Source organism: Manacus vitellinus, unplaced genomic scaffold, assembly GCF_001715985.3.
Source record: "Manacus vitellinus isolate BGI_N305 unplaced genomic scaffold, ASM171598v3 scaffold_4_pilon, whole genome shotgun sequence".
Classification (NCBI taxonomy): domain Eukaryota; kingdom Metazoa; phylum Chordata; class Aves; order Passeriformes; family Pipridae; genus Manacus; species Manacus vitellinus.
The window spans coordinates 22,031,050-22,055,274 of record NW_021940604.1 but is presented as its reverse complement, the minus strand read 5'-3'; the positions used below and the strand labels follow the sequence as shown (position 1 = coordinate 22,055,274).

The 24,225-nt window shown below is 43.4% G+C and overlaps 1 protein-coding gene across 1 annotated transcript in view; it reads right to left on the bottom strand.

Moving 5' to 3' along the window:
* Positions 1-840: 840 nt before the first annotated feature.
* METTL24 (methyltransferase like 24) overlaps positions 841-24,225 on the bottom strand; it is a 46,513-nt gene continuing 23,128 nt past the window's right edge. The window contains 3 exon segments of the mRNA XM_029962783.1: positions 841-2,348; positions 17,018-17,246; positions 22,785-22,924. Of these exon segments, the coding sequence (XP_029818643.1) occupies positions 2,034-2,348; positions 17,018-17,246; positions 22,785-22,924 (684 nt within the window). The 3' untranslated portion in view covers positions 841-2,033.

Here is a 24,225-nt window from a genome sequence, read left to right as displayed (position 1 = left end):
GATACAAACCAAAACACATGAGGGTACAGAGCCGGCTTTCACTGAAGAGATTAAAACCCCCTCCATTTCCACTAGCCCCTCCCATGCTAGTCCTTCATCAATTGAAGTAGGGAGGGGTGTTTTCTGCATCTTCCAAAGCAATCCAAGGTTTGTGGCTTCTGTGGTCAACATAGATGCTCGAAGTCGGATTTCCTGCAGCAGTTTCAACCCCTACAATGACTCCTCAGGTCGAGGTGGGAGGCAGGTGCTGGGACCAGAGCTCCCCACAGCCCCCAAGCAAGGGTGGTGGGAGGAAAGCTGCCTGAAGGGTTGAAGCAGTTTCTGCTGGCAAGAGTGGTCCCTGCCCACCCTGGGTCAGCAGGAGCCCTCAGAGAGGTGGGAGAGGAGGAAAGCAGATGCCTGGCTTGGAATAAAGCCTGGGGAAGGTGAGGGGAATGGCTTGATCAACTGGTGAGGCAAATCAGGGCCTCAGAAAGAAAGCTGACTTGTCTGCCTGGAAGGAAGAGCTCCTACCTCTGGCTGCTTGCTGAGATCCTATGGACTTCTTGGGTCCAGCACAGGTTCCTGCTCTGGGAAGGAGGGGATGAGGGTGGTGAGGCAGCAGAGAGGTGAAGAAGGAAAGGAGGGTATGAAAGAAGAAAATGCCAGGATTAAGAGAAGGAACTACATGGGGACAGAGGGAGAGACTTGTTAAAAACAACACTGGGCTGAGGCACACCAAGGGGAGGGACAACAAGCCCTGCAGAAGTCAGAAACCAAAGGCAGTTACAAAGGCCATATATTAAAGACATGCAAGTGGTGATATATTGTATTTTAATGCAAAGTTTAATGTCAAAATTCTTTTAAAAATAAGAAAAACCCCAATCTGCTATATATTTTTTAGCTCCCCCCATTCCTTAGCTCCCCAGGAAATGCCAAAGGCTGGCTCCTTGGAGGTGCACTGCAGACAATCCACATCCCAGCCTGCAGAGCCCCAGCACAGCAGCAGACCAGGGCACCTGCCTGACCCACCACCTCTGCCAGCATCGGTGCAGATCCAGGGTCTGGCCTCTTGGTGCCAGGGACAGGCAGCTGGGCCAGCGAGGTGCTGAGGAGGTGCAGGTGTTCAGGCACAGCACTGGAGAAGTCATCAGCAAATGGTTCAAAATAAACAAACAAAAAGACCAGGTTTCACTTTCATCTCTTTTACGTAAGTATCTTGCTAGATGAAAAGCCATTCGCTGCAGCCATTGCATGACTAATTTAAATCAAGCTGGTTTTTGAGCAGATGAACTAGGGAAGCCCTTTCTTCTGTGGCTGAAGACTACGTAGGGTGAGGAGGGAGAGCACTGGCAGCAGCTTTTCCAGCAGCTGAGTGTCTCTGTCCCACCATCTCCTGTGTCAGGAGCGTTGAACTTGCTTCATGCAGCCAGACTAGCTTAAAGAGTCAAAGTCAGAGCACCCAGAAGCTGCTCAACGAAATAGGTAGAAATTTAGTTTGGTGGTGAATTCTGCCTCTGCCCAATTCAGCTGAAATTTGCCAGTGGGTTCAAGAACATACTGTTCTTGACTAAAATTTGTTCCATAGGAAACAAAGCCAAAGTAAAGAAGGTGCAAATCAAAGACAATTCCTTTACAGAGAAGTAACACTTGACCGTTTCTTAGAAAGGCACCTCCTCAGAAGCACTCTCCTGCCCAAGGGCTGGCACAGCTGAGCCAGCACAGCTTCCCAGCACAGCCCTGCCTTGCTGGCATGCTCAAGCATAGGGCAGCCTGGAAAAGCCTTGCTATTAGCTTGCCCAGGCAAACCTTTACAGAAACCTCTGTCCTCTGAGACAGTGTACCCACTGGCAAATATGTTGCTACACAGATCTGCACCATGTATCTTCTCCTAGTGCCAGGTCTTTCGACAACATATAAATAAAAAAACCAGGCCATTTTGTTAGCAGTCACCATGTACAAATTTAGCAACCTGAGCCAGTGATGCCAAAGTCCTCTTCAGTAATGCTCCAGGGCCAGATGCCTCGCAGTCACACATCATAAATTCCTGTCTGCTATTTCCATCTTGTGTTTACCCAGCTCAGTGTGTAACAGCTACTGGCGTTGAAGGCTTTCTTTTTCAGGAACATCTGTGGTTTTGATAAGTCTTTGTAGGTATAGAAAAGCCTGAAGTCCTTCAGCTCCAGTTCTCGGAGCAGACTGTACCAGTACCGCACCACCGTGCTGTCATTGCCGCTAACTTCAAATCCAGGCCAGTGGATGTGCACCTCAAAGACCAGCTGTCCTATCTGCTCAACAACATCTTCCAGGATCAGGTTTTCCAAAATTTTCCACTCAGCACTCTCCACATCTGCCTTGAGGACATCAATCTGCAACAAAAGCACCATTACTGTGTGAAAATGAGAAACTTTGCAATTATAGTTAGAAACAACTGAGGCCAGGCTTGACCATTCTTTAATATACATAGTTGTTCTTATGTATAAATAATTTTGTATTAAAAAAACAAATTAAAAAATCTCAGAAGACTAACAGGGGCAGTACACGCTTGCCTGTTCACAGCCCTTCTCCTCCTGCCTCCAACTCCTGGTCTGAAAAACTATGTATCCCAAGGTGCTGATGCAGCTCCTCCCACAAACAAAGCATGTTACTGTTCCTTCACAATTCTTGTGGTGGCACCACATCTATGAAAGAAAGAAACCTACCTAACTAAGCACAGACAGTAAGGCACGACTGTTCCTTATTTCTCCGTCACAAAATTCCGTGACAGATCTAAACACACTAACAGGGATTACTTGCACCACAGTCGAGTGGGGTCCTCATGAGCCAGATGCTACATGCTCCACACAAGTGCAGGAGGAGGCCAAAGTGAAATGAATGCGAGAGCAGCTCAGGTCAGCAAGCATCACTACAGATGCTGAGTGAGGAGGACCAAAACAAAAGATAATTACATGGTTTTAAGGGCAGCTTTTCCAAAGAAAAACACATAGCAGGAAAGAAGCTGTGAAGGTGTTTAAAGGGAATAACAGATCTAATAGAAAAGTTCCCTGCTCTAGTTTTAGACCATTATTTAATTTTGTGGTGAGATGTTCAGCAATCCAACTTCTCACAGCCCTACACAACTGTGGGTTTACTTCACCTGGAGATTAGCAGGTGCAGGGGAGCTGTAAACTGAAATGAAAAGTGAGCATTTCATCACCTTTTCACACCTGCTAGAAAACAATGACTGCAGTGCAGTAGTGATCACAAGCTGCAGAGCTCAAGGGTCTGTGTTTCCCAGAGCCACACAGGGGAAACTCCCACACTGTGAGCATACAGGGTTCGCCTGTGCCAGTTCCACCTGAGCTGCTGCTTCTGCCCATCTGCTCACACTCAAGATATGTTTGAAGTGAAAAATTGAGTTAATTTAGAGTCAAGAATACTGAAAAAAAAAAAAGCCAACAAAACCCAAACCAAACAACAACAACAAAAACCAAACAAAACCCCCAGACTCTCTCACACCTTAACTGTCATGGCAGTGTTGAAAAAGGCACCTGTGCAGGTACAGGCCAGAAATTTGGGCGGGTAATGTAAAAGCATTGCCAAGGCAACTGTTTTCCTAAGCTGCACCATCCCAGGATGCCTCGCTGATGTCATGCCATGCCCCATCCATGCTGGCTGGGGCCCTGGCTCCCAGACCCCTCTGCCCTGGGCGCAGGGCAGGGGTTGTACTGGGAGCACGTCTCCTGTACCACCAGAGCTCTGCATTGCATGGGCCATGGCCAGAAACCATAGGGCTGTGGCAAGGGGTATCTACCTTCCCTTGTTCTCTGGATGGCTGACTGGAGACACAACAGATTGATCTGCTGAGGTGCAGAGCTCACAGTCATGTCAGCCCTACTCAGGCACTGTGCTCCAGCACTACAGATGGGCATGGGATGCAAGAGTCTGTAGGTTCTGGACATGTGCCCATTCTGTTCTCCATCTGTAAAACAAGGGTATTAACCATGGAACACCCTCTACAGAGCGCAGGGGTTGTGCTAATGAAGGGCTGCAAGACTTCAGTAGAACAAGCTGTAAAGCAGCTGAAAATAACACACTGCATTTTCAGAGCAGGACTTGGGAGAGTGGGACTTGAATGAGGTCCATGGTCACAGCCCGAATAACAATAAGCCAAGCCACTGCTTGTCTGCTCATTAAGGCGGCATTGTGCCTCCTCCACGCTGTGGGAGGCAGGGAGCCAGTGGAAAAAGACTGAGGGATTATGGAATTAAAGCCCATATTGTGGCATGTCCGCATGGGGAGCAGAGAGGAAGGTTGCACAGACAACCTCAGCTCTGGTATTTCCTAACTTGACTCTACAACAAAGAGCCTGTCAGTTTGTCCATCCGTGGGTCAGTGAAATAGTTGAACATAAGGCTCCCCTGGGTTCGATGGGAGGCTGAATGTAAATGATGCTGCTCATGATATTTCAGCTGAGACCTACTTCATGGGTGAGCTCACTTGTTTTCCTTTATACATTTAAATAGGTTATTTATTTTTCAAATACCAACTCACATCTCTACCTGTAATGCAATTTTGCAGGCAGTTCATTCTGCATGGGTGCAATTGCCATAGGACCACACACTGCTGCACTTAAGATACCAAAGACTTTTATCTCTGGGAGATTTCTGTAACTTTGAAAGTAGACAAATTAATCAGAACTTTATATTCTTGGGTGATAGAGCAGGGGGGTGGGTGTATAGGGGAAGAAATGTTTCTACGCATTTGCTTTTGTTTTCCCATGACCTTACTTTATGGCAACAGTAGGACATCTTTTTTCCATGGTAATATTTGCGGTCATCATACAGGTTTGTTTGTTTTTCTTTTGTGACACTAACTGCTGCTCTGGCTGCTCAGCAGGACTCTCATGCTCTGTGTTGTATTTGCAAAACTGATCTGAAAAGTGGCTGCTAACCAATGTTTCAGTAGGAGAAAGTGAGTTACCACAATAACTGCTTAAACACACACTGAAATGACCAGGAAAGAAACACAAGGCTAGTGGGGATGTGCTGCACACACAGACTAGAGGCTCTTTGCTGCCTTTAGTGCTGTGCACTGCTCAGAGACCTGGAGGGAGGAGGGTACCTGTCTCTACCCACCAACTTTTATGACTGCCTTCCAGGCAAGGTGTTCCTTTCAGCCCAGAGTCTCCATTTTATGCCACAGATAGTGCAAAATAAACGGCAGAACAGCTCTGTGTCAGAGGATCTGAGCAAATAACAAGCGTCCTGCTAACACCAAATGCAAGTTTTGTGATGATTAGACAGCTCAGGAGATATTTACCATCAGTGATAAGCAGCACACTACTGATAAGAAATACACTACCACCTTCCAGTGGCCTTGATTCAAAGTGCCAGTGAAAGGATTAGTGGACATGTCTATAAATCCAGAGCTCTAATTCATCCAGGAGCACAGCTGGAGTCTGCTGCTGGGAGTAAATCCCAGAGGGCAAAGATCTACAGTGCCTGAAGGTAAAGTATGGCAGTCAGTTTGAAGCACTCACAAAAGCTGCTTCCTCTTATCTTCCACAAATCCTTTTATCCTCCAAGAACTAACTAGGCTATCACAGAAAAGTAAAAAGTGTGGATTTTTAAATGTTTTCTCAGTTTAGCTCCTTTGAAAAAGCACTGCAGCATTGTACCACTTACACTTGGATAAAAAAAGGGGCCTTGCTCGTGCACAACCAAGCATATAAAACAGCTGAAAAAAATGTGTTTTAGTTAGTGAAGGTCAACACATACTGTATGAAGGCTCATTTCTTCTTTTTAGGGTAATGACTTGTTACAACTGTGCATCATTTCCTACAGCAGAGATCAGATCTCTGTTCACCTTGATCGCTTTTGAAATACCAGGGTTAAGGGGGATTTCAGGCTCTGCTCTGCCCCGTGGGCACCATTTAAAGCTCCCCATGGAGAAGAGTCAATTGAGAGTGAGTAGCTGGAGGAAGCAATTTAGCTGTATTATTTCCACCATGAGCTCAGCATGTGGAAGTGAAAGCCAGGAAAGGCAAAACAACAAATGCTGTACAGGTCACGTAAGGAGGATCCCTCCAGTTCTGTGGGAGCAGGTCTGTGGTGCAAGCTGGGAGCAGGGAGAGGAGAGCTGGTTACAGCTTTCAAGCACAGGAACAGAGCTCAGAACAACCTGGCCTCCTGAACCGCAGGGCCACCCCCACGATTTGAGGCTGGGAGAATTAACCCTTTGCTCTGGTTCCTGATACCCGGTTACCATTTTGACATCAGCTGTACAGCCAGATAAACTCTGCTGGCTTATGCATCAGATTTTTCCCTCTCCGCCTAAGTACAATTCTCTATTTTCAGTAGATAAAACTCTAGAAAAAGCTATTTAATTCACATTTTGATAGCACGTGTCTTTGCAGGTAACAACAGGTTCTTGAGCATGTTTTTTTCAAATGTGTCTTCCCTCTTATCCTTTTCCCATCTGCAAATTTTCAGCATAATACTTCCCCCACTTTCTTTTCCTCTCAAAATGCATTCACAGCCCCTCCTCACCAGCAGGAGATGGCTTGGATGTAAAGTCCCTTCCATTCCCTTTTATTCTGAGCTGAGACTGTAATTGATGGCAGACAGGATGCCACATAGCCTAATAGCAAATTATGCTCCCAGCAACTTGTGACTGTCTCTCCCCACGCTCCCTGCAATCAGTGGGAGGGGGAAACATCCTGTCTCTCTCTCTCAGCCATCTGCTGGAGGGACCAGGACTGCTGTGGGCATGGTCTGAGCAACATGGATACTGAAACAGGGAGAAAAGTCAATCACTACTGATCAGTGATATACAGCTCCAAACAGCAGCACTTCTTCTAATTACTTCCCTTCCTTCCTGCTCACATTGACACTTCTCTCTGCAGCAGTCAGTACAGCCAGTTTCACACTGACTCTGGTGCAAATGTGTCATTTGAGATTGTTCACTCCCAACGTGACAGATTGGGCACATCTTCAAGTATCTGCTTAAGGCATCAAAGTCACAAAGCTGATTTGTGCAGTTGGGTGTTTACATGGTCTTTGGTCTTTTTTTACAGTAAAAAGCAACTGTCCAGTTGATATACACATCACTGAAACAGAAAACCAGCAGTGAGTGCAGGCGAGCTTTGTTCCTTCTCAGAGGAAACAGGGTGAAGAGTCACCATGAGGACGTAAGCCCCCAAAGAGTGACCTCCTCACCTGCTCAGTGGCAGCAGCTCACAAGTGTGCATCTCTGCTCAGAACACTGTGCCCCAGCTCCCATTTGCACTGTGTTACCTTTTTCAGTTTGCACAGCTCTCCTGTTGTACACTAAAAGATGAAAACATCCCCTCGCCAGATCCTTGAATCCGATGGCTAGATTGCCAAAGTGGTAAAAATACCACAAGGGAGCTGCAGAAACCTTGACCTTAAGTTATTTAACAGCCTAATCAGCAGCAAAAGCTCTGCTTGCCAAGCCCATGCTGCAAACAGACTTTTTAGATACTGCACTTATTCCACCAGTGGCCAGGCTGGGAGCGCAGCTGCTCTGCGCACAGCCCTGGCCGAGCAAGAGCTGCTTTGCAAAGAGTGTATTCAGCCATCTAATCTTGCAGGAGATGTCCCGCTGCCTGCTCCCCCCAGAAAGGGGGAAAGTCCTTTTCATTTCTATTCTTTTGATCTTCTCTGCCAGACGCTGTTGGACGCCTGTGGGAACGGATATTTACTCAAAAGAATAAATGGTGTACGCTAGACCCTCAAGTCTCTTCATTAGAGGGGAACAAACATTTGCAGTCTGTTTATGTTGCCCCAGCACCAAGCAAGGACAGTGGGATCCAGCTCTATGCTTATATAAAGCCACATTATCCCAGTATTGCAAAAGGTGAAAGCCAGCAGCAATGGGACAAGTGCATTACAAGGGGACAAGGGGGCAGTCAGCGCAGGAGGTTTGCAACAGAAGGCAAATAGTTAAGCAGAGATTGATTTGAAAACCCTGAGGAGCAAGACTTGTGAGTGTGTGTGTGTGCAGCAAGGGACAGAGGGCTTAGGCTACTGTAAAACAGTTACACACAGTAAACAGCATTTTGGCTGCAAGACCTTCTATTATTTATTAATTGCTTGTTAATGCCCATGGGGGCTTTCAAAATGTAAGTAATTGAAGAAAGGGATCAGAGTCCCACCTTCAAAAAATGTTCACCACACTTTAAAGAACATCTCTCGCAGGATGAGAATCTGCAGCCCTGGTATAACTGGGTAGCTCAAATTAAATTCGGTGGAGAACTTGGTTCCCACTTGCACTAGACAGAGCAATCTTTAAGACTACACCCCTTCATGAGAATCTATTTGTTTCACTCCATTTCTGGTCCAAAGTGCCAACCTGCCTCCTTACTGTTTTGCTGTTTGTCCACCTTGCTATTTGCTTGCAACCATGACAGGAAGAAAGCTGCACATTCCTGAAAACATGAATAAGAAACACCCAAAAATGCTTGCACGTCTCAGATTTCATCTGGGACAGCCACTAAGGAGGGACAGAAGAGCTGCTGAGCCTTTGACCTCTGTATTTTAAATTTTTGAGAATGGAGGGATATCTTATACTGCTGTCAAATCAACTGTGAGATCAGAAAGGATCCAGACACTAAGGTGAAAGTATTCAAATGAGATACGTCCAATGCCAATGACAAAAATTTGTAAACCATAAAAGGAGGACGTATGAGCTACTAAGAACAAACATGGGGGGAAAAAAAGTACATTGTTCAGAGAGCTCCTAAGTGCTCTAGATAGGACATTTATCTAAAGAGCTTGTTAATGTCAATTATTTCCTGGAATTTGTGAGAAAGATGGGTAGTGGAGAAAAATGACAATGCTTATAAGAAAGGCATTGTTCTCAATTCTAATTAAACCAGTGTCATGTTACGGACCACCACCCTGAGCAAATATTCAGTACCTTGGCTAAATTAAAACCATACAGCAGATTCACACTTCTGTGTTTAAGGCAGTGTTAATGGCTTAAGCAGGAGTGGGGAGCATGAATATTCATCTGGTACCACCCCGAGAAGCAGTGCAGGTTCCCCAGGCTCCTGCCGAACTCCAGTTGTGGTGGGAGGAGGGAACCAGGACTGACTGGTTTCTTACAGTAGCAGAATACCAATGAATACACTGCCAGCAGTGAGTACCACGCTCTTCTGGATGCAACTGGTTGACACTGAAACAGTGGTATGCTGCTGCTGCTGCTGTTGAAAAGAAGGTGGAATTGAACACAGTCTGCACAGCCCTCTAGTAGAGCTGGGGGAAAGCAGATTTTTAATACCTGATTTTTTTCTGAAGGGTCTTAACAACCACAACAAAAGCAACAACAAAAAAAGGAAAATAAAACCCTAAAAAATCGTCCTTGCTTTTTAATTTTTAGCAGACAATAATATACTCTGAAAGTGCCTTTTTTTTTTTAAGAGGACCTGCACAAGTTCTGTTTCAACAGTGCAATACTTCAATACTTTCATTACAAGTCAGGCATTCCACTAGCCCTTTTACTAGGAGAAGAAAAGGCTATGGATTGCATTATATTCAGCCAATGGTATCATTAAAATGGTATCTTTCCTCCATGCCTGACAATTGGATACTAAACAGCACCTTCAGGCCACTCTCTAGAAACACCAATATTCTTAACAATATCTTGAGAAGTGCTTCTGGTGGAGAGAATTTAAATGAGGCGAAAGGATATGTAAGGGACCAAGATAAAACCCTTTAAAGGAATGTGTATGAGGCGCTCCATGTATACAACACAGAGAGCGAGAGGTGGTGAGCAGTAAATCACTGTCCAAGGATCTTTGCTTCCCGAAACATGAGGATGTCAAGCCCATTTCTCCTTGCAGCCAAACTCTTCAATCCACTTACAATTAAAATACTTTAGGCAGCAGCAGCCTCAGCTGACTAAGTAAATATACAGCTATTACCACCTTGATTTCATTATCCCTAGAATGAAAAAATATATACATCCAGGAGAGAAACACTGTATGTCAGGAGCTTGGAGGTTACTCAGAGGCAACTCCTACAAAGTTACAAAAGGCAGCACTTCCAACTACAGCTGGAAATGTCTGCACCAGTTTGATTGCCTCTTTTCAGCAAGTGGAGTAAAATTTGCCAACTCACTGATGCACACCCAAACAAAAAGGTTCACTACAGCACCGGTTAATGCTCAAACTGCAGCTCTGCTGTCACTCCAAAAAAATCGGTCACATTTCACAAAGAATGGATTTGGCCCAGGATCTACAAACATACCCTCAAAGGGACTGAATTTGTGTGTCACAGGCAGTAAGTCCCTCAAGAACTCGTAAACTATAGATCTAGAGGCAGATGCTTACTGTAGAATAAGATGTTCTCCAGCACTCTGAGCTTTTGCTCTAATGGGATGACTTTTATAAAAAAAAAAGTTACATATTCTGGCTAGCTTGCCCAATGTCATCATCTCCTGCACCCTCCCTTTCAGCACAACCTGGAAATCAGGTGCATGAGACTAGTTAGCACAACTCTAAAGTCCCGATCTCAGGATTTGTCAGATGCCGAGCACAGAGCTGAGTCTGTGGACAAGTCACTCAAGATGGGATGCACCTCATCCAGCCTTAGACATCTAAACCCAAAACAGTTGTCCAGGTTCCCTTGGACAAAGGATCACGGAGAAGAACAGGAATTTCCGAAAGGCAACTTGAGATGTACAGGCCACATCATCCAGCCTCTTTTAAATACCTGCCCTTGAGGGAGACAAACTGCACCTTAACAGTTTCACTTGAGTTTATACGGAACTCAAGAGCTATCTCAAATGTAGAAATTTAAGTTAATGGAGGTGAGTTTCATGTTCCTCCATTCTTTGGCAGGTCATTTATTTAGACTACGAGCTCTAAATGCTACAGTATTGCATCTGCCTGGTGCAAAAGGGTCCAGTGCTAATCCAGGACTTGACTTTGCAGAGTTACTCCTACTACAAATAGGTCAGGAGCAGCCATTTACACTTAAAAAAAACCAGTGTTCTGGGACAAATCTCATTCTACTGTGCCATTCAGAAACCGATATAACAAGGAGATGGCCTGATGAGTCACAAAAAAGCAAATAGGATGACAAGCAGTAACAGTGCAGACATTTCCAGGGAAGGATGGGGAAGAAGGCAGGTCACAGCCCAAGCCTTAGCAGACACACCACTGGGACTTTTGAATAGTATCAGTTGCTGATGTCCCAGCTGCAGGAGGGGTAGCACAACACTAATAAGATGTTACAGGAAATACAGGATCTCTCATGTCAGAGAAGTCTTAGAAAGGCCGGTATGATAACCCTCTAAAAGCCAAGGCTGTTCTTCATGGCTATATGGGAATGGTAAATAACAGCTGCAGATAAAAGGTCACTTAAGCCTAAAGACCACTGATTGCACAAGAAAACTTGGATGTGAAAATAACGAGGCTAAAAATCAGATGAAAAGTGGGTTTTTTCCTTCTAGAATTGAGATCTTGGAGAAGCCCCAAATAAGCATAAAAAGCAGAGAAAAAATTAAACCCTTTCAAGACAGAACTCCAAACATTTATTGAAGGATTTGTGATGCAACAAGTCAAAAGACCTTGTCTCATTTGTTCTTTCTGACACTAAGCCACATGTAGCAGAGCAGATCTGAACTTGTGCCTCCAGCTCCAGCAAGGCGAAAGGGGCTGTTCCCTGGCTGCAGCAGGAACAGTGACAAGGACTCACCTCCCTGCAAGAGCTCCCAGGCTTCTGAGCTCCTGGCTTCTCATCCTGAGCTCAGGCTTCCACACTAGGACATAGACCACTCTGCAGGTGCTCATCAGCTGGTACTGAGGACCTTCTGTGTGTTAAGATGACAGCTGAGCTGAGTCTATAAACCCCGGTGGCACTCACACATTGAACTTGGACACAGCAGCCCCCATAACTCACACGAACAAACTCACAGCTCCCTGTGCAATACCTAAGTCTACCCTTGCAGGGGATAATCAAAGTTAAATGATTTTGTCTAGGCAGGGTCAAGAATTCATAAGCCTATTCTGGCCCCTGTAGTCCTGAGGTATACATAGTAAAAGAGTAACTGTACGAATTTGGTTGCTACAAAACTTGAACATGGATGTTTCCCACCCTGAAGAGTAAAGTTTTTGTTTTGTTAAATAAATCTCCATGCACAACTAAGCTGTGATACATTTTCCCTGGACTTTTATATTATTAAATTACTGCCAAAAGAGCCAATTTTAAACCAAAATTGGAAATCTTTTCTTTAATATTTGCTCTTTCACACCAGTCTTCACAAAGCTTAAAGTGCAGCATAAAATAGATTCTACATTATCTGCTTTAAGAGAGGAGCAAATGATAAATTACTTCTCTGAGAGGAGATGATGTTATTAATCAAAATGACTTCAGGGTGTAGTGTTTTGAAGTTGTATTGAGTATTAAATAACAGGTGAAGGGAAGGAGGTTTTTCCTTTTGAAATCCTAAATCTAAGCCTATTCAATAAAATGAAGCAGATACCTGTTAGCCAAGTTGTCACAGAAAAAAAATCTTCACGAAGAGACAGTGTAAATTAAAGCCTTCAAATCAAAAGCAGGACGTAAAGATTGCTTTGTATTTCTTTTCATAACAAATAATGACACAGTTTGGTCTCTTACAGAATTTGTTCAAGATTACTTGAGTGGCAGGAAGCGAATGCGACTCTGCTGTCCCCTGAAAGTAACAGCTATGCCCACTTCCTGATTAAATGAAGCTTTTACTTTGTATTCTCGAATTCTCCTTTTCAGATTAATTTATTTTACCAGGAGCCATTTCATCTGCTGCCGAGCTGTACTGCCAGGGAATGCAAATTCATAGCAGTTACTGAGGACATCACACAGGACTTATCCTACAGAGCTCCAGAGAGAGGAAAATTGCTACTGAAATAAGAGTTTGCATGTGTGAACATGCATGCCCATTCAGGACAGAATGAGGTCTTGCCTGTTTCTGCTGTTCAGGGCCTTTCTGTCAAAGTTTTTTAATTTTGCTTTATAGCACAATCTTTGGAATACAGAATACATGTAGTAGTTTGGTTTGAATTTCTGGTTAAGGATTATGATTTTTTGTAGAGGGGATAATGTTAGAGTGGGGAGAAGGAGCTCACGTTTCAATACGGTTTTTCCCTTAAAGTTTTATTCCATACTAAAATCTGGGCTACATAGCAACCTTTTGAGGAAGACACTGACACCATACATAACACCAGTCCATGCTGGGACTAGGTGAATGCTTTATTTAGATAACTTAGCCCCCCTGTAGCTGAAATTAAATCTGGTGATTCCCTTGCAAGACCATGGAACCAGCTGTGACTGGTCTAGAAGGGCACTAGGATATATACTCAAGGCTGTGTCCCACAGTAGGCTTGTATCCAAGTCAGAACATTACAGTCTCGATGAACAATGAGTACAATGGATTGAACTCTACCTGGAAGTCAGTTACAAGTAGGGTGTCACAGGGGCTATACTTGGATTCATCCTGATCGACTCCTTTATCAGTTACCTAGATGAGGAGTTCGATGACACTTCTACCATATTTATGGATGACACCAAATTGGTGAGATCAGCCAATAAAGACACACTAGGGCAGAGTTGCTCTAGACCCAGACAGACTGGAAGGATGGGCTGACAGGAACCTGATGAAATTCAACAAGGACAAACACCTAGTCCTGCACCTGGGGAGGAAGGACTCTCTGCAGTGACACAAGCAATGTGATTATATCCCTGTATATGGCACTTGTGAGAGCACATCTAGATACTACATCTAGTTTTGGTTCCCACAACACAATATACACAATGATAAATTGAGGAGAGCTCAGCTGGGAGTCACCAAGATGGTTGCAAGGAGAGACTGTGGGAACAGGGCTTGTTCAACCTAGGCAGAGGGAAAAAGCATCAGCTTTGTTGAGGGGAAAAAACATCAGCCTGTAGAGCCTACAAAGAGGTCATCAAGACAGCTGAGACAGGCTCTTCAGCAGTGCTTAGAAGTAGGACAAGAGACAATAGGCATAGACTCAAATCAGGGTCTTTCAGACTGGATATAAGGAAAAATATTTTCATAATTAGAACAGTCCAGCAGGACAATAGCTGGCCCAGGGAAGTTGGGCAGTCTCTGTTCTGGAAAAAACTCAGTGTTTTTCAAGATATAGCCTTGAACAACCTGGTCTGACTTCACAGCTGGCCTTGCTTCGAGCAGAGGACTGAACTATAGACCCTTTAAGATCCCATCTGTTTTGAATTATCCAATGACTCTGTAGGAAGGTAAGTTCCCCATCCATTGATCACTAATCCATGGGGAACACCAGCATTGTAGCAACCTCAACCCAGTAGGTAGTCAGAAAATATGAAAGGGAAAGCTTCCACAAAGCTGAACGCCACCGCAATAGAAAAAGAATCATGTGCACTCAGTGGCCTTCTCCCTTTTTCCACTGTTCATTATCAATGCAATACAGAGCATGCACACTGAGTAAAAAAATTGAGCGTGGGGGGCAGGGAAGGGAAGATGAGCAAGATCAATTTTTACATCTTTATCCTTTCCTGTGGCCAATAAAATACTGCTCTTCTCAGAAGATACACTATTAAATTTTCAATTTAGAACTGTACACCAGGAAATAAAACTTCCATGACATCCTTCAGAGATTATCCCAGGGCTTAAGAGATTTCATACTCTAACAGTTCCCCAAAATACTCTGACTACATGTTTCCTTTGTCAGCCACATCCTAATATAGTACTAGATATAGTACTAGATAAGTCCTCTACCCCCAGGCTGTTCACATTCCTCAGAGAACTGAGGACTGTTATGCCACACAGACAAGTTAGAAAGATCGAGATCTTTTAATCTTTCCTCGCATCCACTCTTAACACCAAAAAGTGTTTGTATTTCTTGCCAAAATATCAGGATGGGTTTCCCTTTCTGTGGATGAGGTCCTATCACTGTCTGCAGAATAGCAGGTGTCCTCTCATCTGAGTCAGTGTGCAAACAAGCCCATTCAAGTCCTTTGATTCTCTTGCACACAAAATCCCCAAACTGCAAGTTTTGTTTTCAAGCACTCCAGGAGGCCTTGTCTGTGCTGTTTGCATCAGCCTGATCTTCTAATATTGGTGGAAATAGTTTCAGTCACTTGTAGGGTCTTGGATCAAGTCCCAAATCTTAAAGAATAAAAGCAAGGAGAAAATGAGGCATTAACTTCAAATGCAGCTGCCCGGAATTCCTGCCTTGAAGTGGGAATGGAACAAAGTTGAGGGTAAGTGGAAGGATTTTTTAAATTAAAAAGAACAGGACAAAGAGCATGTTTTAACTTTCTAATTGAAAAAAAAGTGCTTTGGAAAATATTCTGTGGAACTGTTTTGAATTAACTTATTTATTCAGCCAAGGGAATATTCCACTCACATTCACCGGAAGAATGAAAACTTGAATGTCACAGTATTTACTTTGATGCTCTCTTCATAAATTTGAGCTTATTGGTGTCTTTACGCAACATGCAAGTTCTCAGGCTGTCTTTTAAATTCAAGAAAATCTAAACAGAACGATGTGAGGACAGTCAGCACATTCAGGTATTTCACAAATATATAGCACCAGAAGGTTGCAGGATGTGCAACAGCTTTATCCTCACCAGGAGAAAGTCAGTTCCCAACTTCACTAAGCCACAGCTTTGCACAGGGGAGCTGCTCAAATACTAACAGAGCAAGCGACTGTATACACTGTTCATAATGCATCAAAACACTTAACCAAATCCCATGGCATGTGTACACAGCTAGACGAAAGCCTGGTTGCATGTGTTATGTGTGCATTATGATCCTTGGCTGCCCTCCAGCCAGATGTTTTCATGTCAGCTAACTCTCACCCAGAAAGTTACATACTCAGAATTCACTGCTACCTTCTTCTTGTTTGCAGAAGGTCTTACAATCACTCCGTATCACCATGATAACCTGAGACTGACTGTTCCCCGCAGGTCTGGTATATCACAAGACTTGCACTGGATCGGGTCGTTAATTATTTGCTCTGTGACTAATTTGTCTAAAATCAAAACAAAGAATGTAAGGCACGCATCAAGGAAAAGCCATCTCTGTCTCCTCAGATGTTTTGCTAATGCACAGCCTAGTATAGTTACAGTATGCCTAAGAAGTAGTAAAAGGCTTCTTTTTTCTGCTCTCATCTTCAAAATGGTTCAATCAGTAGAGCTGAGCCAAAAGAAAATATTAAAGAAAAGAAAGAAGTGAACTGAAAAGGACATCCTGCATCTTTTAATAACAAACCAAACAAACATTGCACTGCTTGCTTTGTAAGTCTTACAGAAGAGCCCCTCCTTAGCTCAGGCTGCCTATTTCTTAAAAAACAAAGGCAAGCAGAACTAGCTGCAGGCAATGAAGTACACAAGCATTTGAATTCATGCTTGTGTATCCTCAGAAGGAAAAACTCTCTTAAAAGCAACCTAAGGAACTTCTTCAACTATATTCTGGCAAAAGTTATTTGAGACTTGAAGATTTTTGAAGTCTTTCTAGTTCTTTAAAAACAAACTGGGAAATGCTAAAAAAAACCAAACCCACAGACTGCTGCCAATTTCAAAACAGGATGTTTTTGTTGTTGATGACTGTAATTAGGACCAGTGACCTTGAAAATGTAAACAATCCATCCGTTACTTCTTCTAATTATTGTTGCAAATATTTTTTTTCTCTTTATAAACTTGTCTGTGTGAGTACTCCAGAGTTCATACTGAGGCAAAGACCACAGGCCTAGAAGTGCTAGCACCCAATGTCACCAGCTAGTTCAAAGGAAAAGGAAGGAGGAGGAGGAAGAAGGTGTTTAGTATATGGCTAGTGATTTAAAATCAGGGTGGTTGTTATCAGCACACAGAAAAAGCGAGACAGAAAAGGCACCCCTACAAGAAACGCATTTAAAGTACTGCTGAAGAAAGACCCATTATCAGGAGTAAACCTTGGAAAGTGCATGGTCTCCTTAGACAGCAAGGAGGAAGATCTGCAGCTTTCTCAACACATACTCTTGCAGTCAGAAACCTGATACCCGAGTCCTTACCTTCTGATGTCCAAATTCATTCAATATTGTGCCCAGCTTCTTTGTGTTGCTGTGAAGCTTGTGAGCAGCAATGGCTGGATTGGGATCCCTCCAGTCAATGGACAGGCGATGGTACCAGAGGTGCCGACCCTCCTGAATGTGCGCCGACTTGATGCTGGGGTCAAAGCGATGCACCTCACACCCACTGTTGGCCATGCCGACCTCAAACTGGTTGTCATCACTGCCTAGCCTACCAAAAAAAAAAAAAAAAACCACCAAAAAACATGTAACTATTAATGCTGCAAGAAGAACTGTTAGTGGGCTGACGTTCTGAGGATGAAGTGGCTTAAACAGAAAATTCAAAGCAGTATGATTAGAACAAAGGGCTCCTTTCAAGTCAAGAACTAAACCACTTTTAGCCAGGCTGACAAACTTCCTGAAGAGCATTTTCTTAATTCAGAAGTTGACAAAATTTATAAGGCAGTAAATTAAATGTTGGCATCTATGTGCTGTCATTACCAATATTCCTATTTTATATTTATATATATTTCTCTATTTTCAATTTGCTTTTTTCTTGACAAGTTTACAAGACTTTTCTCAGTCCCCACTGCACAAACTTCCAATAAGCAAAGAATAGACAGAAGAGCAAATATATTTAAAATTTATACAATACTCTTTTGTAAAAAACTGGCATATTTCACACCATTTCTATCATCTGGTGTTACAAAGATGAGCCACAATGACCACCAGCGTGGACACGACACAAGTACCAAATGCCTCTCTTTCTCTGCAGACAGGAAGACACAAGTAAAAAAAGAAAATTTAAAAATAACCAATTTACAACAGTAGCAGATTTGTTATATAGACTTAAGAGAAATATTGCTGCTAATTGGGTGAAGATCCCATAGAAGAAGAAAAATTAACAGCCCCACAGTACAGCAGGACTGTCTCAGTCTCTACCTCTGCAAGGAGAAGACATATTTTAAAAGACTGTGCCATATTCCCACCTCCTACAGCCCACTAATTCACACAGGGTGCACTAAAACTAAAAATATCTGGTATTTACCACTGGAATCACGTCTGGACCACAGGCCTTCTCTACTCCGTAAAACAGGATGTTCTCTTCCTTCATACTCCTTCAAGCTTGTTCCAAATGTGATTCAAATCATGCGCTACACATTAACAAAACTAACACATGTGTAGTGCTAAGAAGAGAATCAAGATTTTTAAATAGCACTTGAACCAGTTGTGCCAGTTGAGACCATCCACTATGTACTAACAGCACGGCATTTATCTCTCACGCACGAACCATTGCAGGGCAGAACTCTCAGGTGTACTGTCAGAGCACCTGCTACACTACACCACAGTAATCCTTGGAAACGGTGTGAGTATGAAATAATTTTGGCTATTTGAATCAATACGTAAAACGCGATACATTTTAAATCACGTCATACACTATGGTATGACATCAGGCCAGCACTAAATGTTTCACAGAGATGACATACCAGTAAACTAAAAAGAATTCAACTGATGAAACAACGTTCAGAAGATAATATGTTTTGGAAGTTACCAATATGGTACGACACTTGCTGTAATACTGGTTAAGCACAGTGTAGTGATATCCTATGAGGTGGTCTTCTGCTCAGCCATCTTCCCTTTTGCATGTCCTGGTAAAGCATGAGGAGACAGTGTTTGCAAAAATAGCCTAGCGTGCTTTTAAGAACAACTCTATTTCACAGGATTCCAACCCGTACAGCCGTGTAGGAGGAAAAGAGAGTTTTCTTTTAATACATTCAACACACATTAGGAAAAAAGTTCAGAAGTTAACTAAGTGAATCGACACGTTTGTTTGCACGTGGCTTTCTACAGAAGGGACACTGATGGACAAAGACCAGTGTAATCCCTTAGGAATGAGAAACTGGCTAAAAATGAACAACATGAGAATTGTTGGGGGCAGTTACAGCACTAGAGTGAAGAGCCTGCCAGCATCTGATGGCCACATGTGTCGATAACACACTTCTAACTGTACCAGCTGGTACAATCCAGAGGGCTGGATGCTTTGCTGTAGACAAACCTCAGGCTGCGTCCAAACAGATTGCTACTTGTGTGGACTGTAAAGGGAAGTTTCAGTGGTGGAAAACAGAAAAAAAAAATACAGATGAGGGTAAAGAAGAGGCTGATATATCTTCTGGCACACTAGTAACAGCTCAAATTCATGCCTGAAGAGAGATTTAGCCAACAACAGATATTTAGGGGAGAAAATAAAGTCATCTCTGAAGGAACTGGTTTGCAAAATGCCTGGCTCACATGCAATCATGCTAAGGGATAATGTAGCATGCAAAAGATAAACAAATCAGGTCTCCTAAAAAAGATTTTGTGTTACTTAAAAAGATACCTTGATTTTAAAACAAAGGTGTGGAGGTCACAGAAGACTAGAGAGGCCTTTCCCCACCATGAGGAGAGAGCAGCTGCTGCCTCCATCAACAGCAAAATAAAACATGTCAAAGACATTGGCCCTATTTTTACTGTAAAGGAGAAGGGCACTCGGTTACAGAGAGAAACGCAGTCCCCTGCAGTGGGGGTAGAGGTGGGCTTCCAAACAGCAGAACCAGCACCTGCAGGACCATCTCTCCCAGCCTGTGCGTGAGTGCAAAGGAAGGGCTCACTGGCATCGCTTCCCGCCGGCAGCAGGGCAGGGACGCTGACCCGGGACAGAGCGCAGCACGGCAGGGAGCAGTGTCCCTTGGCTGTTCCCGGCTCGCAGGGTTCACAGAGGGTCACGGTACACAGAGCCTTGCACTCAGAATAAACACTGTGCTGCAGCTTGCACCGAACAAAGCATCCCACCAGCCCCTGAATCATCCAGGAGCGCAGCGAGTGCTCAAGCGGCACAAAAGCTGCTTTGTCTTCTACAGCACAGCTCTAGTTGGCACCTGTAGCTGATCCAGTCTAACTGCAGGTACTCCAGCTCCCACAGCGATCACAGGACAGAGCTATAAACACATGCATGTTAAGGCCCAGCTTTCCCATTCTGTGCTCCCCCTCCCCCCCTTCTTTTTCAAAGGAAGAAAACTGAGCTCTGCAGCTCAGGGAAAAAAGAAGCACCCCCTGCCTGGATCACAAACCCCCTACACTTTAGGATGCACCTGAAACAGCATTTATACTATATTGCAGTGAGACTCTTTAAACCTCTACTGGTAAATTTCTGAAATCCTATTCATTTATGTTATCCCAGCTTGAATGCCTGCCTGTGGTGTTTGTAACTGACTTAGCTTAATCTAAGTAGATTTAGCACTAATAACCAGAGCTCACTAATGCATATTGCAATTATGTATCACACTGGGAAATCCTGTCTCCAAAGCAAAAACATTGCTGTCTCCCAGTAGTGGAAGCAACTATAACTAATCTAAAGGGATGCCCAGATGTTCCAGAGAGTGCTCGCTCACACTCACAAGTGACCTCTTCTATAGCATTTGAGGAGGCAAAGCCTAAGCAGTATGTTTTGTTCCAGTTTTAGCGATATATGGATTCATTTCAGGATTCCCAGCAACATTCGCACTGAACTTTCACATTTGTCCTGTATCCATCCTCTCCACAGAGAATGTTCTTCATTGGATGCAGCTGCTCCCTGTTTGCTCTTCATGAAGTGTATGGGATAACAAAAATGTTTAAAGGGGTTTTTTGTCTTACTCAGAACAAAATTACTTTTCTGTCTGTCATAAACTAAAGGAAGTGAGTCTGAGGGGAAGAATTATGCAGTAATGAGCTCCAAGTCTGCAGAAGCAGCTGGATTGAAGACTGCTTCTCCTTAATCTCAAGTATTTCCCTTTTATTTTTTTGCTGTTTCATGTGATGCATCATGGTTTGTTACTAATTGCATGTGTGTCTCTGACGTCTGATGGGAGAGCCAACATCAATTTCAATCTCTGCTAAGTCCTACTGTTCCACCAGTACAGAAAATCTGGCATTCAGCTCAGAATGGAGCTGGTGCAAAACAGCACCACATATAAAGCACTGGTATACATGCACTAGCCCAGGTTTGTTCAAAATCATTAGTAAAATATCTCTGTGCTGGTCAGATTCATGCCAAATCTGCATTTCCTAACACAGACAAAATCAACTCTGCGTTGTACCTACTGGCCAGTTCAACAAAAATACCATTCTCAACCCACACTTGATACAACATAACATGGAAAAGGGACATTAACACAGAAGCTCAAGTCTAATACTGATGATCATGCAGCTTGAAGGGAAAGGTCTAGATTAATTCCACTGAACTTTGAGTATTTTACCAAGACTTCTAAAGTCAGCAGACACGTTATCCAGACTTCCTCTATAATCAAAGGAAACCTAGACCTACCTCCAGAATGTTATTTAGCTTAGCTGATTTTTCACCTGAATGTGCCTGCCTCTCCCCACTGACTACTGAAAGGGCCCTCAGGCAATAAGTCAGTACTACTGTCAAGCAGGTAAAGTCTGGAACTGAGTATCTCTCCTAACTTCCATAGGAACATGAAAAGCTGATAAGAAAAAAAAATCATGTAAACCTATATTTTGCATTAATATAGGTAAATACAATTTGAAATGGATTGCAAAGAACATTCAGAAAATATGAAGCAACAGTAGTCAAGAGGAGTCTCCTCTCTGTATACCTGATCTGCCTCTAAAGGGTATGTTACTGTTTTGCCACTGAGCAGTGCTGCTGAACAAAACCTGAGAGACCCTCAACCTCTAAGGAGGTCTTTACAGCTCAATACAAACTCAAGCCAAATATAAACCCACCCAAATTAACCACAAAATGCTCCCTTTGACTGCAGTGCTCTCTGCATCCACTTCACTCTAATTGCTGGTGTTAACTGCCATGTACTAATCACTGAGAAATGCCACCCAGGCACTATTCCCTGCTATCCACAGTTTGTATCCCACAGCAGCAAAATCACAGAAATAAATTGCACTGGTTCAAGGGAGATGAAGTGCTCCAATACACCTCGAACCTAAAGCTAGCTCCCAGGACAGCAAAGACAGTTTTATTAGGCAGCAGCTCTGCGGTGATCTGTGTGAAACGGGCTCCAGATTCCAGCGATCATTCTCCTAATGCAGCTGTGTGCTGAAGGGTGATGCAAAAGGCCAGGGGCCTGATGTACTCTGAGGCCTGATCTCCCTCATCCTCGTGGGAAGCAGAATGTTTTCTTAGTGCAGAAACAGGCTGTATATGTGGTTTTGCTACCCGAGAAAGCACTTGTTCTGTACAAAGTGAAAACTTCAATCTCAAGTGCTGTAAATATCATAAACACTGCAAACATTTTCAAGTAAAGCCACAACTGCCTTTATTACTATCGCTTCGCCACATATCACCCCTAAAGAGTTGAACAAACACACCCTTATACAGAAATGTACTATTTTGTCCCAGAGGCAGTTAATGAAGTTTTGTAAGTAATGCTGCTGAACTACCCAGCAAACATGCAAGTCATCTCTGCTCAAAGAAGATGCTGTAGGCTTCTCAGTTTATCTCCTTAATTTCCATCTTCCTCTGTATGAATTACTACCCACAACTCACCATTAAGCAATTTGTTTTCATATTAATTAAAAGCAAAGGAAAATAAAGAGCCTCATAGAGAAAGGTTTTTCCCTAAAAAAAAAGTTTACAGAAGCACATCAACACATAACATACGCAAACAAAGTCTATATTTTAGAAGACAACCTTGTTGCAACCTGTGTTGCATTTATAGGGCTTTTTGAAGTTACCTCTCATGAAACAATTTCCTGCCTTTTAAAAGAGAGCACTTACCCAAGTGAATAGAGACGGCATTGCTTGCTTCTGATTCGGTGAATGAGGCTAAACCTCTCATCAAGACAGATCGACCAGGGCTTTTTTGAAGTTTCAGAGTACCCTTTCAGGCTGTTCAGGTTCATATGTTCACATGAAATCTGTTGAAATCAAAGGATGCTTCATTTTAAGATAGGACTTTTAATTTGTTTTTAATTTGCCTTCTGGGGAAAGAGTGGAAAAAAGAAAAATGTTAATTGGTTTCATTTAAATCTGATTGTCAATTTGGTACATGGCTACAGAAATTTGATCATTTTTTCCTTGTTCATCTGTTCTGCTTGGTGAAATTTAAGGCTTATATAATCCCACAGAGAGCAATGCAGTTCGAAAAGCAAATAATTAAGCATTAGTACTATACCCAAAATCATTTTTCCACAAGGAAAACATCTTTACCATTCAAATGTTTTGGAGTTTTTTTCAAACCTTGGAATGGATTCTGCATCTCAAATAATGATAAAACCATTATTCATGTCATGATTCAAGACTGTAATCACAAGGTGCAGTGTCACACAATGTAAGCCATATACCTTATCCAGAGTATCCTGGATCTCAGTTCCAGAAGGGATTTAATCATTACCCCAACACATGGCCTCTCCAAAAACAAGGGGATTTAAGCAAGTGCTTAACTAAACAGAGGAATCATAGCATGTGTGTCTATGCTGAGCTGGCTTAGACATCTAGAGTCTAAAGCCAGGATAAAACACCCTGCAAAAGAAAAAACAGAGACCCTGCAGGGAGGAACACTGTAAGTTAAAGCCCTTGTACAGACCAAGAAAGCAAAGACTGAAAACACACTGGATTCATCAGAAACCTGTAAGTGTCAAAAATCACTTAACTGAGGTGTGAAGTCAGCTTTGCCGGCAGCTGAGCAGCAGCCGGCAGCAGCCAAAACACAGCGGTGTCTGAGCCAACGAAACCACGGCCCTGTGAATGACACCCTAAGGAGGAGCCCCTGCCTGCAGCACCAGCTCTGCCTGTCCCCCCAGCAGCCTGGGCCAGCATTTCACCCCCAGGCCACATCACCCTGCACCATCCTCTTCTTCCAGACAGACTCTGGAAAAGGCAGGCATGGAGCTGGGGAGCACTGCACCCTTTCCAGAACTCAGGATCCAGAGCACAGCAGGTGATGGAGAGCCAGTACAATTCATACAGATGTTGCCTTAGCAAATGTTAAGGAGGTAATGGGGAGCAGAAGTAAGCACCAAAGCTGTGGCTGCTTCTGCTTAAGAAAGGTTGTGCCACTCTGCATCAGCATCAGCATCTACAGCTGGGTTTTGAAGGGATTTTTAAACCACATGCAGCCCAGCCATCAAATTCAGGGGTTGGAGGGCACAGGCTGCTTAACACGCAGACAGGAAAGCAAAGACTGAGAAGAGCTGCAGGAACCCAGCTGAGCCATCAC